The following is a 20,169-nucleotide window of genomic DNA, read 5'->3' as shown; positions in this document are numbered from 1 at the left end:
TAAATTAGCATGTGCATTCTGTACTTATACTTCACGTTTCATTCAGATTATTGTATTTCTTCAGAAATAACCTGAATACTATTATCACCACTGAAACAAAACCTCATTTTATACAGATGCACTCTGAACTATTAAAATATAAGAAATAAAATATATTTAACTACCAACTGGAAGGAATATTTATAACTTTAACAAAATAACAGAGTTGTTAGAAACCTTGGAAATCTTCTAGTCCAGGGGTCTGCAACCTTAAACACTTGAAGAGCCATTTGGACCCATTTCCCATAGAAAACACTGGGAGTCACAAAACCTGGGTGGGTATGGGCAACTCGACGTCACTCACTCCCACCCAGTCACATGATCCCCTACTCATACCTACCCAGCTGGTCATTAGGGGAAAGAACAGTTATTTAAAAACACTGGGAACAGGGGTGAAATGCTCCCGGTTCGGACCAGATCGTCTGATCCGGTAGCAATGGAGGCAGGTAGTTCGGAGAACCAGTAGCAAAAATCCCTGCCCCTCCCCCATTGCCCAGCTGAGCCGCACAATCATGAGGCTTTTTTTTAATTTTTAAAATTATTTTTTCTACAACCTCTTTGGCCAAAAAAATGCTTTTAAAAGGAAAAAAAAAAGCCTCTGATGATCACGCGGCTCAGCTGAGATCATCAGAGGCTTTAAAAAAAAAAGAAAGCCTCTGCCAATCAGGCAAATCAGCTGGGATCGTCAGAGGCTTTAAAAAAAAGAAAGAAAGCCTCTGCCAATTCTATAGCAGGGGTTCAATTTCATTGAGGGCCGCATCAGAGTTGTGTTTGACCTCGGGGTGGGGGGGGGGCAAGTCGGTGTGACCAGGGTGGGCATGACCAGCTTGACGTCACTCGTGTCAGGGGCACCTGTGGGACCCGAGTGTTCTGCCAGAGAAAATGGGTTCCCGAGCTTAGTTTTCGCTGGCAGAGGCACAGCAGGCCAGTCCTTTGCTGTTTCCAAGGCGGCCCCGTGGGCCAGATCTAAGCACCCCACGGGCTGGATCTGGCCCCCGGGTTTTGAGTTTGACACCCTTGTTCTATAGGGAAAAAATATATTTTCTAACACCATGCAACTATAACCAGGTATTTTAAAGTATAGTCCCAGGCATTTCTACTGAGAAGTAAATTCCATTAATTTCAATGACTTTCTCCAAGGATAGTGATTACAAGATTGCAGCCAAAGTAATTGTGTATAGATAAGTAAAAGCAGAATTGCAAAAACACATTCTGCATAATTTGTGGAATAGATTAACTTCTGAGCATGTAATCAAGGAAACGGCTTTTGCTTTTCTCCTCTGTGAGCACCAACAAATATATATCCTTAGCTTCTGTATGCTTCCTCTGCAGTAAGTGAATGGCAACAAGGTTCTGTTTCTACTCAAAGAATAAATTGGAAAACTGATATTCACAACACTGTCTCTTTCCATCCAGTGTTGGAAAAAGCACTAAATTGGCTTAAGTACTGTCAAGTATATGCTTTTATGTCTGAGACTACCATAACTGTATTCATGCCTAGCAAAAAAACTTACCTTAACAACAAGGAAAATCTTATGTTCTTCTTTTGGAAAATTGTTGTTCTCTTCTGAATTGTCGTTGAAGGGAAATCTGACAGTATTTCTTAAAGTTTTGAAAATATCCTCCATAATCATTGTGCTTTCAAAAGCTCTGTCCACTCTCTCTTTGTATTGATTATCTTCAAAACCATCTTGCAGAGAATCTGTTTCTTCCCCCCTGTCAGAGCCATGCTGGGAGGAAAAAGAGTTTTGCTGGCTAATTTCTTTACTATTCTCACATCTAATGTCCATGTTGTCTAGCATGGCAATTAAAGGAGGAGAGGGTGAATCTCCACTGCTCTGACTAGAGACTTGTTCACATTTTTCTTCCTCTAAATTTGGATTTTCATAAAACCTAGCTTCCTCTGTTTTTTCATGTACATTGGTAAGCTCCCCATTTTCCATGACAGACAATTCAATGAATTATCTGTTCCTCTGGAAATTCAAATCAAGCTGCCGATGGTGATAGATAAAAACCCTACTTAAGAGCAAGCAGTGCTTGTGATATGCTTTCTGAACACATTGTTACACCTGAGAAGTTTCCAACAATCATTTACAAGAGCTTTAAATCAACAAACTGCATATCCACTGAAGACTGACTACTTTTTAACCCTTGCACAGTTCGAAGTGTGAGCACTTGTTCTTCAAAATAACTTTGACTCACATATTCTCAGCAGATATTGTAGATAAAATATTTTCCTTAGTTCTCGTCTGTTTTTCTAATGGCAAACCTGTGGACCTCCCCCCCGCACAAGGATCACCATTTCTTCTCAAAAAGCACTTTAGAACAATAATTTAGATAATGGATACAAAAGTGTGGTGAACAGTCTGAAAAGATTTTTCTAGTTTTGCCAAGGGCTCAGTATAGTAGGGCTCAGTCTTCACAAAACTTGAGGAAAGCAGACACAACTTATGAAATAATGATTCATATTTAGCCATCAAAATAATTTCCTATGAATTTAAGATCTATCTTCAAAAATAATTTTCACTGTATAACTTTTGGAGAGATCACCAATACAAAAACGAAGTTTTTTAAGTTTCTACTTTTACATACATACACACATATACACACACACCCCTTCGTCACTATCCATTTGAGAGAACAAAATCAAGTACCACGTACACTGGCTTGGATGAAGAACCTTCTGCTTACAAAGGGTGTCATTCATTGCTAGGGGCAGAGTCACTAATTTCCTAATATGTTATAGTATATTTCTGATATACAAACTTCACTAGCAAAAAACTGGGTTGGCCATTATTTATTATCTATGTGCCTCCAACAGCTATGAAATGTAAGAATTTGAGGGACTAAAATCCGTTAATAGCGCCGTTTCAATGTAGAAAAGTTAGCGGCACCTTTTCAATTGGGAAAAAGACTCCAGAGAACATAGGCCTTTTTTTGCCTCATTCCAAGGAAATGCAATCAGGAGTCTTACAATATTATTGTCTGACAGTAGCACATGATATTCCAGAAAAACCAATGTAAAGATAGTATCATTTCCCTTGTTGTTGTGCATCCTCAGCCAACCGTTTAATCTGCATGCATGCCAAATATCAAGATGTAATTAAAATGTACAAATTGGAGTTAGCTTTAAATTGGGCTCCCTTAATTGGGAAATTAGTAACCAGAGCAAAGTACTATAATAAAATCTACATGTATTCTGTATATGCCACTACAGCTGATAGTTATAGAAGATTTTCATAGTACAGAGAAAAGTAATTAAGAGTTTAGGCAGAGGAAGAATGGGCAGATTTAGTTAAAGAAATGAGGTGACACAAGGTACTGGACAAAGTCACAAATAGTGTGGTTTTTAACTAGACAAAGAAACTAAATGAAAAAAACATGATTTATAGGGTTCTGATATACCAATTTTTGCAGTTAACAATGAGAAGAAACCAAGAAGAATGGAAAGGCAAACAGATAAATTTAATATTGTTTCAAAGCAAAAAGCATAAGAGATTTTTCTGCAAAATCTATCTGGGAGTTTATGGTGTGACCCACAGTTACAAAATTTTCCTAAGAATTATAGAATGGATTAAAGTACAATTCTGATAAAGGTACAGGAAGGTGATAAAAAAGGGGAGCAAAGTGCCTTAATATAAACATAATACAAAAGGGGGAAGTGGAAGTTTAGGATAAAAGCAGAAATTGTTAGAAAAGGATCCTGAATTCAGTGGAATGGGTGAACTGAACTGTAACTGCAACAGATTGTTAAATCATGAAAGGCTATCCTCAGTGTTAGTATACTAGCCATGAGTGACTGAAAAATGCAGGAGAAAATTTGTACTAATTCTTGTATAGGAAAAGCTTAGCATAAATGAATGAATGTTAAATATGTTTAAAGATGATGGCATCACTCTTGACATATTCCTTTGCCAAGACTAGTTTAAATGCGCTTAAGTGTGAGGTGTTGATTGTGAGTTAATGAAGAGAATAGGTTTACTAAGAAAGTAAAATACTTAGGGATTCACCTGACAGCAAGATGTGTAACTATTAAGGAAGGTATTATAAACTGCTGCAACAAATTAAAGCAGATTTGGAGAAATGGAGCAATTATCATTGATAGGAAGAATAGCTACAATAAAAATGAATATATTACCGAAACTACTTAAATTCACCTATTTCAAACAATTCTGTTAAAATTGGGGAAAAAATACTTCAATAAAGTATTGAGGAACTCAATAAAGTAATATTAAGATATATCTGGCAAGGAAAAAAAACAAGAATAAGCTTTAAAATGCTGCAGGATTCAAGTCTACAGAATTGGGAATTGTATTATGAGGCTGCGGTACTCACATGGGTTAAAGCAATGGTGAAATCCAATTTTTTTTACTACCGGTTCTGTGGGCGTGGCTTGGTGGGCATGGTGTGGCTTGGTGGGCATGGCTTGGTGGGCATGGCAGGGGAAGGATACTGCAATATCTCCATTCCCACCTCACTCCAGGGGAAGGATACTGCAATATCTCCATTCCCCCCCACTCCAGGGGAAGGATACTGCAGTATTTCATTTCCTTCCCACTCCTGGGGGAAGGATATTGCAAAATCTCCATTCCCACCCCACTCTGGGGCCAGCCAGAGGTGGCATTTGCCAGTTCTCTGAACTACTCAAAATTTCCGCTACTGTTTCTCCAGAACCTGTCAGAACCTGCTGGATTTCACCCCTGGGTTAAAGAATGGATTGTATTGAGGCATACAAGACTATTGACTTTGGAGGGGCATGATTTGCAATTGGGCTGGCATTTCTTCTTGTGGTATGGGAAAAATAAAATACATGGTTACTTTCAAAGACATTATATTAGGAATGTATTATTGTTAGTGTGGGAGAAGATTAGAGAACAACATTACTTGAGGATACAAGTTTGGCTTTCAACAATGGAAGCACTGATTCACCCAAATGTTCCAACAATATTGGAAAATATTGTTAGGTACAAAGATATTTTGAATGAAAAGGGGGAGCTCAAAACTAAACAAGAATTAAGCGATCAAGGGATAATATGGCATGGTATTCACAAGTGCAGATACATTCTAGATATAAGAAAGATGTTAAATTATATGGTTTTTATAATGAACTAACAGAATTAGACAAGATATTAACAGGGACAGAAGAAAAGCTGATAAAGAAAACATACAGGTACTTATTAGGCACGAAATTGGAAGAAGAACAAGTGAAGGAGACAATGATAATAAGGGCAAAAAACTTTGGTTATACAATAGAGTTAGATAAATGGCAGAAACTGTGAGATAGGAACTATAAATTAACAATGTCATACAAAGAAAATTTATATAAGATGTTTTATAGATGGCATTTTGCATATTATGATTATTATGTTTAATATTATCATTTTAATATTATAGAATTAATGTTAATGTAATGAATATTGTTGTAAATCTTGATTAAATCTTGATGACACACTGTTTAATTGAAGATAGAATTATATTAAAAAATAAAAAATGTATTAAAAAACCCAAATTGTTAAATCATGAAAGGCTATCCTCAGTGCTAGTATACTAGCCATGAGTGACTGAAAAATGCAGAAGAAAATTTGTACTAATTCTTTTTTTTAATTTTAAAAAGCAAAACTTTATTCATTCTTAAAAACATTTAAAACATACAAAAGCTTGATTAAGTTAAAAGTTAACTTAATCAAGAAACAAATTTACATATATATATACAATAAACAACTTCAACTACTAACTAATTTCTATTATTATATATACATATATACAAACCTACAGTGACATATTTCATTTTCTATCTATCTGACAGTGCAGTTTTTAATTGTATTAATTTCCTCTAAATTTCATCTCTACCCATTTGCCCTCCTCTGATTTATCCACTGGTACCATCTATTCCATATTGTAAAATATTTTGAGTCCTCCTTATCCTGTAACTCTAAAGTTAATTTGTCCATTTCTGCGCATGTGTATATCTTTTGTATTAGCTCCTGATCGGTTGGCAATCTATTTGTTTTCCAAAGTTGTGCTACCGCTAATCTAGCCACCATTATTATGTGAAGTATTAAATATTTTATATCATTCCTAATGTTCTTTTTAATCATACCTAATAAAAAAATTTCGGGTTCTAATTCAATTTCATAATCTGTTATTTCTGCTATCCATGTTTTTATCTTGTTCCAATATTTCTTAATTTCTGGGCAGAGCCACCAAGCGTGATAAAAAGTTCCTTGTGCTTTTTTACACTTCCAACAGATCGGATTTACATTTGGGTACATTTTTGCTAACCTTGCGGGGGCCAGATACAATCGATACCACATTTTATAGTGATTTTCTTTGTAGGCTACCGATTTTGTCATGCTATAGTTATTTTCCCACGCTCTTTCCCATTCATCTAGTTGTATACTGTGCCCAATGTTCCTCGCCCAGGCTATCATCTGCCCTTTAACCAATTTTTCTGCCAAATCATATTCGAGTAAATATTTATAAATTTTCAAAATTAATTTCCCTTCTTTGGATTCTAATAATTTGTCCAATCGATTTTGTTTTAAATCTATTCCTCCCTCCTCCTGATCCTTCCTATATCTTATCTTTATTTGTGAGTATGGCCACCAGTCTATTGCTATTCCTTGTTCCTTTAATTCTTCTCTGGTTTTCAGTTTCCCCTGTCTATCTAGTATTTCTCTATATCTTAATATTTTTTGTTTTGATAATATATTGGGGTGGGTTATTGCTTCTATTGTCGATAGCCAGCCGGGGATTTTCATGTAGTGTTTGTGTTGGATTTGTTGCCATGTATTAATTAAAGATTTCCTAATAGTGTGGTTATTGAAGTGTTTATATATTTTATTCCCGGTGTTCCAAATAAAGGCATGCCATCCCTTCATCAGGTCATGTCCTTCCAAGTTTAACAACCTTTGATTATCCAAGGTTATCCATTCCTTGATCCAAAGTAAGCTTGCAGCCTTGTAGTATTTTTGCCATGCCGGGAAACCAAATCCGCCTCTAATTTTATCGTCTTGTAATATATTTAGTTTTATTCTTGATTTTTTCCCTTCCCACACAAATTTTGTAGTTATTTTATCCAAATTATCAAAGAATTTCTTGTCCAATTTTATTGGAATTGTTTGGAATAAATAAAGGAGCCTTGGCAGTATATTTGATTTTATTGCTGCTATCCTCCCCAACAAAGATAGTCTTAATTTTCCCCATTTCTCTAAATCCTCTTTTATTTTCTGGACTAAAGGTTCATAATTATCTTGTTTTATTGTTATAGTTCTAGCCGTCAGATGTATCCCCAGATATTTCACTTTTTTAACTGCCTACTGTAATCCTGAATCTTTTACTAATTTCTCTACTTGTTTTGTTGTCATATTTTTTGTTATCATATTTGTCTTTTCTTTATTAACTTTTAGACCCGCTACTTTCCCAAATTTTTCAATCTCTTTTAGTAATTTCGGGGTTGTTTCTGTTGGGTTTTCTATGAAGAAGACCAGGTCGTCAGCGAAAGCTTGGACCTTGTACTCCTCTCTCTTAATCTTTAATCCTTGTATTTCTTTGTTTGCCCTAATTCTAATTAGCAGGTTTTCCAAGGTTAAAATAAAAAGTAGGGGTGATAGCGGGCATCCCTGCCTTACTCCTTTATTTATTCCAAAAAATTTTGTTGGATCTCTGTTTATCAAAATACATGCTTTTTGGTTCTGATATGTTGATGTTATCATTTTAGTAAATTTCTCTCCAAAATTCATAGTTTTGATTTGTTGTTTCATAAATTGCCAATTTATTTGATCGAACGCTTTTTGTGCATCCAGAAAGATCAGAGCCACCTGTCTCTCTGGATGCACCTCGTAATATTCCAAAACATCCATTACCATCCTTAAATTATTTCTTATCTGTCTTGTGGGCAAGAAACCATTTTGGTCCTGATGTATTTTGTTGTGTAATATTTTTTTCAACCTATTGGCAATTATACTCATGAAAATTTTGTAATCGGTATTCAACAAAGAAATCGGCCTATAGTTTTTTATTAATGTGGTATCTGCCCCCTCTTCTTTCCATGTGTTTGGTAATTTTGCCTCCATCAGCGCTTCATTGTATATTTCTAATAGCATTCCATTTAATAATTCCCCAAATGTTTTGTAAAACTCCGTTGGTAGACCATCGGTCCCCGGAGTTTTATTATTTTTCTGTCTCTTCAGCGCTTCTTTTAATTTCCCTATCGTAATCTCCTTATCTAATAATTCTTTTTCTTCCTCTGTTAGTGTTTGCAATCCCTCCCCTTTTAAGTAATGTTCAATTTCCTCCTCTGTTACTATGTCTTTCTCATACAGTTTTTGGTAATATTGAACTGTTATCTCCTTTTTCTTTTCTAAGCCCTGTTGTATCCTTCCCTCATCATCTCGTAGCTTCTGAATTGTTCTTTTTTCCCTTTCCTTCCTCAGTCTATACGCCAACCACCTCCCTGGTTTGTTTGCGTGTTCAAAATAATTTTGCCTTATATATTTCAAAGTCATTGTATATTTCCCTTGTTCTAATATATTCAATTTATGTTTTGCTGTTATCCAATTTACCCTTATTTTTTTCATCCCCTGGGTTTCCTAGCAATTTACATTCCTACTTTTGAATTTCTTCTTGTAATTTATTATATTCTTTTTCTCTTTCTTTTCTCCTGTTTGCATTATAGGCTATTGTAAGACCCCTTACATATGCCTTAGTTGTATCCCATAAGTTTTGTAGAGAGGTGTGTTGTTTTGTATTTTCCTTATAGAACCATTCTAACTCCTTTTCCGTGTATTTCTTATATTCTTTTTCTTGTAATAACTGTATGTTCATTGTCCATCTATTCTTCTTTCTCTGCTGCCCTTTCCACGTCATCATTATTGGGTTGTGATCAGCCCAATTGTTTGATAAAATTTCTACTTCTTCAATTTCCATCATTAACATCTTGGTTACCCAAGCCATATCCAACCTAGACCAGGACTTACGCAGATTCGAATAATATGTAAAGTTTTTTATTTCGGGCTTAAAGAATCTCCAGCTATCTATCATATTTAACTCTTCCACCATATCTGTAAAGGTTCTGGGTAATACGTTTTTCTTATTTTTATTTTGCTGACCACATTTATAATCTTTTCTTACATCTAGAATAGCATTAAAGTCTCCAATCAGACATACATTTTCCATTTTTTGATCCATAATTTTCTCATGTACTTTTTTTATAGAATTCTAATTGTTGACTGTTTGGAGCATATATTACTACCAATAATATATTTTTGAAATCAAGTTTTAGCTCTATCATCACTATTAAGCCTTCTGTATCCACATACCTTATATTGCTATCTATTCCTTCCTTAATATATACCACTACTCCTCTTTTTTTTTCCTCTGCCAATGATGCATATTCTTTACCTAATTTCTTATATTGTATATATTTTATATCCTGTTTTCTTATATGTACCTCCTGGAGGCACACAATATCTGATTTTTGTTTCAATTTTTTTTTTAAATTTGGTGTCGTTTAGATGGTGAGTTGAGGCCATTAACATTTACCGATAGGATTTTAAGAGTCTGTTCCATTTTTTACTGACTTTCCTGTTGTTTCTTCTTTGTTTCTTCCTGTTCCTTTTTTTTGCCTCTTGTTTGCACTCCTTCTTCTTCCTGAATCTCTCCTTCGTCTACTTTCCCTCCTTGTTGTGGGGTTCTTTCACGTTCTCTTCTCTGTTTTCCTTTGGTGTTCCGTCCTTCCTCTTCTTTACTGCCATTTGTTGTCTCAACACCCGTCATTTGATCATATAATTCCCTTGCTTTACTCTGCGAATCCACCTTTATTTTCTTTCCCTGCCACGTTACCAACATTCCTTCCGGAGTTGTCCATCTAAAGGGTATGTATCTTTTGTTTAATAACGTGGCCAGAAACCAATAGTCTTTTCACAAGTCTCTTATTCTTTTGGGTATTTACTTTAAAGTAATTATTTCTTTGTTTCTGTAGAACATTGGTTCATCCTTTGTTATCTTGTATACAATATCCCTCACCTTCCTTCTTACAAATCTTATATGTACCTCCCGGGGGAGTTTGTTTTGTCGGGCATAATTTGTATGAACCCGGTAGACTTCATCTAATTCATTAATTATTTCATCCTTTTCTCTTTGAAGTGCCTCTGCTATCATTTCCACCATTACCGTCATCAGATCTTTGTCCCTATCTTCCGCTACATTCTGGAAACGCAGATAAAATGCCGCCTTTTCCATTTCTAATTACGCCACGGTGTTCTCAAGTTCCTTATTTAATCCTGTCATTTTTATATCCAATGCTTCTAATTTTTCTTCTGTCAATTCAGTTTTTTGTTCTATTTCTTTTATCCTTTGGTCATTTTTTTGGATAATTTCTTGTATCAAGTCCATTTCCCCATCTATCTTTTGGATATCATTCTTGACTTCTCTCTTTACCTCGTTCATGTCTTTTCTGGATTGTTCATGATTTCTGGTCATGCATTCTTGCATTTTGGCCATGGTTTCCTGAATTGTTATGAGCGTGGCCTGCATTGTTGGCATATTGGGTGTGCTAGGTTGCTTTCCTGATGCAAACATTCCCTCCAGGGTTTTCTGTGTCACTGGGGAGGCTGCCGTTCCCACTAGGATTGATGTTGTTTTCTTGCCCGTCTTCAACGTTGTTGTGGTGGTACTAGTAATTTCTTTCAAAATCCTATATTGTTCCCCCAATATTTTATCAACTTTCTCCCAAATCACTATCCAAATTCTATATAATTTCTTTCTTTCTTTTCCTTTCCTTTTTTTTTATATGAAAGTTCAGTTCAATAACCTTTCAATGACTAAATCTCTTTTCTTTAGGTAAATTCCTTTAAATAATTAATTATCTCTACGTAATACTCTGTAAAAATATAGTAAAATATAAATATAAATTTAAATACAAATATAGATTGAAATATATATAAATATATAGCTTATATAATCAAAGACTAAACAATTTATCAATTCTTAATGCCTAATTATTGGTTATTCAGTAATCAGTAGCTGTCCTACTTATTATATAAAATCAAGAAGAAAAATATCCCAATAGTTACTTCTAAGTCTCTATGTATATTATAAATTTTAAATATTTTTCTAAATTGTTAAATACTTGCTAATAAATAAATAAATAAATATCACTATAATTCTTAATTAGTTCCAATAATTCCAATAAATACCAATAATAATTTATCTATGCCAAATAAGAAAAGCAAGTAGGAGCAATATATTTTCAGTGTTCTTATAAGCCTTGTTCATTATATTTTCAGCGAAAGAAAAAGACAAGTTCTTTTATTACTTCTGGAGTCCTTTCCGGTTTCAATATGGCGATCTCTAATCTGCCCAGTCACTGTATGCAGTCCTTACTTTGCCAAACTACCTCTCTCCTTGTTAGAGCAGCTACAAAAAGAGGGTACAAGAGATGTCCGTTCTTCCTTTAATCTTCACAATTTAAATCTGTTTCTCCTCGTCTTCCCTGTTTTGATGTTTTTTAGTCTTTCTTCACTGCTCTGTATTTCGCCCCCTTCCTTTTTGCTCGCCTTTTCAGTTGCCGCCCCTTTACGCTCTGAGTTCTTCTTTCTTCACGCTGCCCCTCCGGAAAATACTTTCTCCTCGATTTTGCGCCAAAATAGATAATCCAAATTAATTCCGCTTTCTGCTCCGCCTCTACGATCTTGCACTGTACTCACTCCTTTACTCCCGATGGTCTTAATCGGCTCGTCGGGTCTCCGGGCTGGCTGCACTCACCGCGCCTGCCGGCTTCTTCCCAAGCCTGGATTGAGGGATCTTCTCGGTACGGCGGGAGATCGCACCTCTCCTCGCCTCCCCCGAAGCTTCCCCTCCTTATTCCCGGTCTCTCCGGGACCGGTCTCCGCCAAAAAAGGCACCAAAGCTCAGAAAAATCGACACCAGAAAGAGAGCGCTTCTCTCCTGTGCCGCCACGACTCTACGTCACCGCCGGAAGTCTGTACTAATTCTTCTATAGGATACTAAGCTTAGCATAAATGAATGTTAAATATGTTTAAAGATGATGGCATCACTCTTGACATATTCCTTTGCCAAGACTAGTTTAAATGCGCTTAAGTGTGAGGTGTTGATTGTGATAGGAATAGACAAAGGATAAGCAATAATCACCCACCAGATAGTTGAAGACAGATGTGACTGAAGACAAAATAAGCATCAGTGAGGGAAGGTACAAATCATAGTTCAGTAACACAGGCTGGGAGAGGCTGGCAACCACAGAGGCTGGTACAGAGGACTGTTTTCAAAATAATAGAACATAATGGACAACCCAGTGATCTCAGACGTGCACATATACACAGAGAAATGTTACGCTCTTCAGTTCAACTCTCTATAGGATTAAACTTTTCCTGCCCATGGAAGACATAGCACAACCATATAGAAAATGAAAGGGGAAAAAACCTAGGGCACCAAAAGGAAAAGATTTATAAGTCATATGTTAGTTCTCTGGATCAAGAATCTAAAAGTCCAACTAGCACATATGACACTGGAGAAACTTTTCTCTATCCAGAACCCTGCCAGAGAAAAATGATGTCCTCTTCTGTCTCATGGCATGATAAACTTTGGTCTTATTTTTACATTTAGCATACTGGACGGTAGACTAGAAAATTATAGATTTTGGCTGGATAGCAAAGAAACCAGATAAGGCAATGGTAAACAAGCTATGTTACATACTATATTTGACCAGCAGATGGAGATGTACCAGTACATTTGGATGTCTGTTTGTCTCAGTATCAGATTGTTAGTCTGTAAACTGTTATGCAACTATGCCACCAGTCAACTTCATCTGACAGCTAGTTCTGTCATAAAATAATGTTGCTTTTCTGATTTTATTTATTTATTTGCATTGGTGGAAACTTCCCACTTCAGTTTCTCACTATCTTCACTGTTTCATAGTTGGCATGTTCTCCCTGGTTACCTAGCCCATAATTTACATAGTTGGTTATGGTTACATAGCCCATAATCCTTGGCAAAGTCTTATACTCAAGATCATATTCGAGTAAGTCCCGATGAAAAAGGGAAAGAAGGGAAGGGGAAGAAGGAGGAGGGGAAGAAAAGGGGGGGGGAGAGAAAATTCCCTCAATTAGGGCGAATAATAAGCCCATTTAGGCAGACACAGTACCTGGGAGGGGGAGGAGAAAAGGGCTGGTATCTATGTGATGGAAAACTCCTCCGTCGCCCCCCAGCCCTACATTCCTCAGATAGTTCAGTTCTTCTGGGATAACAAATCCAAACCCCAGCCTCCATTGGATGTCGCAGGGGGCCTCCAGGTCCTCTACAGCTGCCAAGATATCCCGGGAGGGGGTCTTTCTTCTCCGGTCCATTATGCTCCTCTCAGAAGTGATGTCCCGGTGCCTGGAGGCCGTACGGATCTGGATGGGGAGGAACAGGCTCAGGCTCAACCCATCCAAGACTGAGTGGCTGTGGTTTCCGACGTCCCGATATAGTCAGTTGACGCCATCACTGACTATTGGGGGCGAATCATTGGCCCCCACGGAGAGGGCTCGCAACTTGGGTGTCCTCCTGGATTCACGGCTGTCTTTAGAAGAGCACTTGACGGCCGTGACCGGGAGGATTTTTCATCAGGTTCGCCTGATTCGCCAGTTGCGTCCCTTTCTGGATCGGGACTCGTTACGCACGGTCACTCATGCCCTTGTCACCTCCCGCCTGGACTATTGCAACGCTCTCTACATGGGGCTCCCCTTGAGGAGCACCCGGAGGCTCCAACTGGTGCAGAGTGCGGCCGCACGGGTGGTAATGGGAGCGACATGGCGTTCCCATGTAACACCCCTCCTGCGCGAGCTGCACTGGCTCCCGGTGGTCTTCCGGGTGTGCTTCAAGGTTCTGGTTACCACCTTTAAAGCGCTCCATGGCTTAGGACCCGGGTACTTGCGGGACCGCCTACTACCACCAATAGCCTCCCACCGGCCGGTACGCTCCCATAGAGAGGGGCTCCTCCGGGTGCTGTCAGCCAAACAATGCTGACTGGCGGCCCCCAGGGGGAGAGCCTTCTCTGTGGGGGCACCTACTATCTGGAACGAGCTCCCCCCAGAGATACGGAGGATCCCGGATCTGCGCACCTTCCGCCGCGCCTTAAAGACCTTACTATTTCACCAGGCCGGCCTGGCCTAATTTTCCCCCTCTTTTATAAAAGATTTTTAAAATTTTAAATATCTTTTAGTATTTTATATATTCAATTTTAAATTGGTTTTAAAAGTTTGGGGTTTTAAATTTGTCAGGGCCAAAATTATTTAATTTGATTTTATTCTATTTTTAAATTTTGTATTGTATGTGTTTTTATTGTTTGGCTGTCCACCGCCCTGAGTCCTTCGGGAGTAGGGCGGTATAGAAATCTAATAAAATAAATAAATAAATAAATAAATTTAATGCCTTGCATATAGTTCATGTTTCAGTGGATTTGATCCTCGGCCAGTGTTTTATCTTTAGCTGTAAAGTCATAGTTTCCTTCCCTGTAGGTGTTGTGGCTCCGTCCTCTGAGCCTATCTTATCGGAGGGAGAAGGCTCCGAACATGAAGGAGAGGAGTCGGCCAGGCTTCCCTCTCCAGGCCCCTCCTCTCTGGCACTGCCTCAGGTGCCGGCCGAGGAAGAGGAGATTAGCCAGGAGCCAGGTGTCTCCGATGATAGCGATGGAGGCAATCTGTCGTTCCTGAATCTACGCCAACGAAGGTGTGATAAACGGTTACAGCAGTTGAGGAGGCGTGCCAGGGATTAGGCTGAGTCACTGGACCACACCCCAGAGACTATATAAGAGAGTGTGGTGGCCATTTAAGACTCTGTGACGGACAAAAACTAACTCTGGCTAGTCACTTTGAACAACGCCTAAATCTGCCGAAGGTTTCTTGTTTTGAACTGGACTATTTGCAAACTGTGTGTATTTCTGTTTATATGGTGAAGGGATACTCCCGTTTATTGAAGTAAAAGCACTTGGCAGTCGGTGCTCGTATTGCTGCCAAGTTTTTGATAACAAACTGTGCGTGCCAAGTGCTTCCTTTAACCCTCGGCTGGCTGTGTGTGTGTGTGTGTGTGTGGAGACGGGGACAGAACAGTAGGGGGCTTTTTATTTAGTGCTGGACAAGAGACATCTGATCAAAAGATTAAAGAAGAAACTGAGAAATTCAGTCTTTTTCTGAACATCAAAAAGACCAAGTTCATGACCACTGTGAAGAATGGAAATATAAAAATAATTGGCAGTGAAGAGATCAAATGAGTGCATGGATCACAGATTGATCAAAGAAATATGGAGACCAGAAATAAACTGTCAAATTGCACTGAGTTGCATAACGTTGATGAGCATGAATTGAGTATGTAAAGCAAGGTATCAGCCCATCAACTAATGCAGATTAGTCCATGCTATTGTGTTTCCTATGCCACCTACAGTTGCAAAAAGTGGATCATGAAAAAAAATAACAAGAGAAAAATTGACTTCTGCAAGCTGTGGGGTTGGGGAAGGCTCATGCACATTTCTTGGACAACAAAGGTGGCAAACAAACTAGTATAGGAATGTATAAAACCTGATATATCACTCACTGCAAGGCAAAAATCACAAAACTCTGCTTTACTTATTTTGTCCGTGTCATGTGATCACACTCATGGAAAGGACAGTTATGTTTGGAATGGTCAGTACCAATGGTGAAATCCAATTTTTTTTACTACCAGTTCTGTGGGCGTGGCTTGGTGGGCATGGTGTGGCTTGGTGGGCGTGGCAGGGGAAGGATACTGCAAAATCTCCATTCCCACCCCACTCCAGGGAAGGTTACTGCAAAATTCCCATTCCTTCCCCACTCTGGGGCCAGCCAGAGGTGGTATTTGTCAGTTCTTCAAACTACTCAAATTTTCCATTACCGGTTCTCCAGAGCCTGTCAGAACCTGCTGGATTTCACCCCTGGTCAGTACTAAAATAAACAAGTCACCAAAAGCACAGTGGCTAGACACTATCAAAGGAGACACTAGACAGAGCATAAAACAAGTGAAGTAAGCTATACAAGATTGAAATATCTGGAAGGAATTGGTCCATAGAAGTGCCCAGAATCAGACACGATTGAATGGATAGCATCATCATCATGCCCATTCTCCCTGACCTTATAAAACATCAACCAGATGAGCATATCAGATTAGCAGAGTTGGAAGGGACCTTGTACATCATCTACCCCCCACCCCCCACCCAAGCAGAACACCCTACACCCGTGATGGCGAATCTATGGCACGCGTGTCAGAGGTGGCATGTAGAATCCTCTCTGTGGGCACACGTGGCGTTGCCAGCAGCTCTTCTGGGTTCGGTTGCTCGCATGAGCGCCAGCCAATTGGTCCGGTGCATATGCGCACCAACCAGCTGCTCTTCCAGGTACCGGCGCATGCATGCATGCTGGCCAGCTGGTCTGCCGGCGCGCATGCGCATGGCAGAACCCAGAAGACAGCAGCTGGCTGGTGCGCATGTGCACGATGGAACTCACGTGCATGCGCACCGGCCAGCTACTCTCTTCCGGGTTCCAGCGCTCTGATGTGTGTGTGCTTATTTTGGCACTTGGTGCCAAAAAGGTTAACCATCACTGCCCTACACCATTTCTGATAGATAGCAGTCCAGTGTCTTCTTGAAAGCCTCTAGTGATGAAGTTCCCACAACTTCCAAAGGCAAGCTGTTCCATTGGTTGATTGTTCTCCTGTCAGAAAATTTTGCCTTATTTCATGCCAGCATGCAACTCTTCCAGAAATTGTGAAGAAATTGAACAATGATTATTGTGTAGTATAATGGTGAAGATGTTGGACCAAGAGCTGAGAGACCTGGCTTTCTAGTCTATCCTCAACCATAGAAGCTCACTAAGTGACTTTGGATCAATCACTTTCCCTCTTCATAATCTAATTCACTTAATGGGGTGAGCTCCCGTTAAATCCCAGCTTCTGCCAACCTAGCAGTTTGAAAGCAGGTAAAAAATGCAAGTAGAAAAATAGGAACCATCTTTGGTGGGAAGGTAACAGTGTTCCGTGCACCTTTGCCGTTTAGTCATGCCAGCCACATGACCATGGAGACGTCTTTGGACAGCGCTGGCTCTTTGGCTTTGAAACAGAGATGAGCACCGACCCCTAGAGTCAGGAACGACTAGCACATATGTGCGAGGGGAACCTTTATCTTTAATCTACTTCACTAGATTGCTGTTGTGCTGCACACTTATGAGAGAAATGCTATGTACACTATCTTCAGAAAAAATGTAGACTATAACTCTAGTAAACAATATTACGATATCTGATCTAAATTATCATTTAAGAATAAATTAATATTAAAATAGCAAAATATTAAGTTTAAATTAAAAAATAAAATAAAAAGACAAGCAAAAGCCAAATGACTGATTTTTGCCCATGCTGAAGAATTATAACTACCTGCATATACCTCTGATGTATGAAGCATCGTCCATGGCTTGTATTTTTGAAGGAAGCCAAGGTCAGAAGCCAAGAAGACAGCAGAGCGTCTGGCTGCAATACTTTGGGGAAAACAAGTTGGATAACTATCAACCAAACAACGAAGATTGAGCATCATTTTTGGGAATTTCAGATTGGGCTGATTTATGAATTTGATTGTTAGCACTTACAAATACTTCTATGATGCTGTAATCATTGATTAAAGCACTACTTTGTAGACACATATACAAGTCATTACAATATGCTTCTTAAAAGAAGACTGAATAAATACCAACAAAATAAGAGAAACTGTACATGGGAACAAGACTACTTTGAACGGAGGAGGTACATAAACATTTTTGCCTGTCTTATGCTTGATTCATATTCAAAAATTAGTATAGTGGCCTAATCCTTCTAGCTGTATTTTCCTATACAGTTCTCAACTTCATGATATTTTTCAGTGAGACAGATAGCATTAAAACATCTATATACTCTATCTACTCCAATTTTGGACCAAGACATAATACAGGTAAGTCCTCGATTTACAGCCATTCATTTAGTGACTGTTCGAAATTATAATGTCTCTGAAAAAAGTGACTTATTTCACTGAACTATGTTTTTCAAAGTTGCAATCGTTGCAATGTCCTTGTGGTCATGTGATCAAAATTCAGGTGCCTGGCAAACAACTCATATTTATGACAGTTGCAGTGTCCTGGAGTCATATTTGGCAACCTTCTGACAAGCAAAGTCAATGAGAAAGTCAGATTCACTTAACCACGTTACTAACTTAACTATAGTGATTCGCTTAACTGTGGCAGAAAGACATAAAATGGGGCAAAACTTACTTAGCAACTGTCTCACTTAGCAACAGAAATTTTGGGCTCCATTGTGGTCATAAATCGGGGATTACCTGTACATTTATATAAATGGCACAAATGGAACTCAGTTATTTTCACTGCCATGGGATGCCAAAGTGATGTTTTCACTGCTACGGGTTTCCTACTGATTTTGCAACTGAGTAAGTTTACTTTAATAGCACATTTAAAATGTGTTCAAGCAGATTCCTTGTTGATACTACTAAGAGATGACCACCTGATAAAGGAGGAACCTGCAGATATTTTGAACCTATAATTCTCCACAACCTATCCTTCTCTTTCCCAGGTTCTGAGAATTCCAAAATCACTTAATAAACGTAACCCCCTCGGGTGATCTCCTTGTCCTTTAATTTTAAAGAGAAATAGCAGCAGAAGTTGATTCATGAAAAAGGGATATTTCATCTGGAAAGCCTAGGTACTGAGGGGGAGACTAGCTCCTGATAAGAAAAGTTTGTTAGTACAAATTGGGGTCTGGCTTATCTCCTTTGTGAACCCTAAACCACCTTTCTCCTTACAATTTATTCCCCTTCAGACCTCATTTTAATAAACATGTATGCTGTTCTCCTGTCCAATCAACTTTCCTCTTTCAGATTTCTTTGTTATCTATAAAAAGGGATGTAAGCTAAAGATCAGGGTTCCCTCTTTGAATGAGGAATCCCTTTTGTCTGAATATTCTGATAAATTGTAATAAAATGATTTCCCTGTCTCGGTTTGTCTCATTGGAAAATATGCACACCGAGGCATGAGCCTGAAAAAGCCATATTTGGCCATTAGTACTGGGAAGGATTGCTGCAGACTGATTGCATTCTTGCATTGTTCAAACAGGAGCTCAGTTCTCTCAGGCAGCTGTGTTCCTTGCAGCTAATTTCAACACTATAGAAGAAACTTTCAACCATCTTGGTATTGGGGAAGAGGATGGCTTCTTTTATCTAAACTGGAAATTTAAATACTAAAATGGAAAAGATAGTGGAATTGGTTTTGTAAAAATTACTGAGGAAGTTTAAGCGCAACTACTGCTTCCTAAATAAGAAGAGGGCTAATTATAAGGGTGGAGAATTAACTAAGTTTACAAGAGATTTTATTGACATATTGTCCTGAAGAGGTCCATATAGTTGATAACATTTGACTTCAGCATTAAGAACTACCCTAATTAACAACTTCTAATCTCTATCCCATCATGAATCTTCCAGATTTTGCCATAATTAATCTATAAATGACATTTTTTTTACTTTCATGGACCAGAAGTCCTCTTCCTACTATGTATCAGCAGTAGAAAAACTTGTCTATTAACTACAGCAGAAAAAAAAAAAATTCTAGCTTTGGAGTTGGGGAGGCAAATAATTTCTTGCAGAGCTAAGAATCGAACTGAGCAAATTAAACGATTTAGTTATCTGAGAGAAATTCAATTTATTAGCTTGAATTCCTGATTGCCACAAATAAATGCTATAAAGAAAATATATCAAAAAACAGATGGATTAAGTACTGGATTAGCAGTGGAGGTGATAAGTGGAATTTATGTTTAAATTGATTGTGAGCAAATTTTTGCAATATGTATTGTTTGGGATAGTGGTTTGGGGAACAGTGATTGCCAATGAATTATTAAACTTTTTACAAAATTGCATTTTGAGAAGTATTACAGGACTCTTGTGCCCAAGGAGATGGTGCTAGACTTCCGGAAGAAGAGAGAGGAACCTGCCCCATTTTACATCAAGGTGGCTCAGCAGACTGATAGCATTGTGATTAACACCAGCTGTCTGCAATTACTGTAAGTTCGAATCTCACCAGGCTCAAGGTTGACTCAGCC

At 38.3% G+C, this 20,169-nt stretch overlaps 1 protein-coding gene across 6 annotated transcripts in view; it reads right to left on the bottom strand.

Annotated features, from left to right (window-relative positions):
* The window catches only part of CLIC5 (CLIC family member 5), an 87,768-nt gene that overhangs the window by 66,813 nt on the left and 786 nt on the right, over positions 1-20,169 (bottom strand). For 2 of the 6 annotated variants that reach the window (XM_087882229.1, XM_087882228.1), the window contains exon 2: positions 17,473-17,573. The exons of 2 other annotated variants lie outside the window; for them this stretch is intronic. Coding sequence is in view for 2 of the 4 variants with exons in the window: in XM_087882228.1 (XP_087738354.1) it covers positions 17,473-17,478 (6 nt within the window). In the remaining 2 variants the exon portion in view is untranslated. Of the gene's footprint in view, positions 1-1,553; positions 2,069-17,472; positions 17,574-20,169 lie in introns of those variants that run through there. 2 more of the 6 variants (XM_034426792.3, XM_034426790.3) reach the window with 2 other exon arrangements.

The sequence above is a fragment of the Pantherophis guttatus genome, chromosome 1, assembly GCF_059756535.1.
Source record: "Pantherophis guttatus breed Tessera chromosome 1, ASM5975653v1, whole genome shotgun sequence".
Lineage (NCBI taxonomy): Eukaryota > Metazoa > Chordata > Lepidosauria > Squamata > Colubridae > Pantherophis > Pantherophis guttatus.
This window is presented reverse-complemented; position numbering and strand designations above follow the sequence as displayed.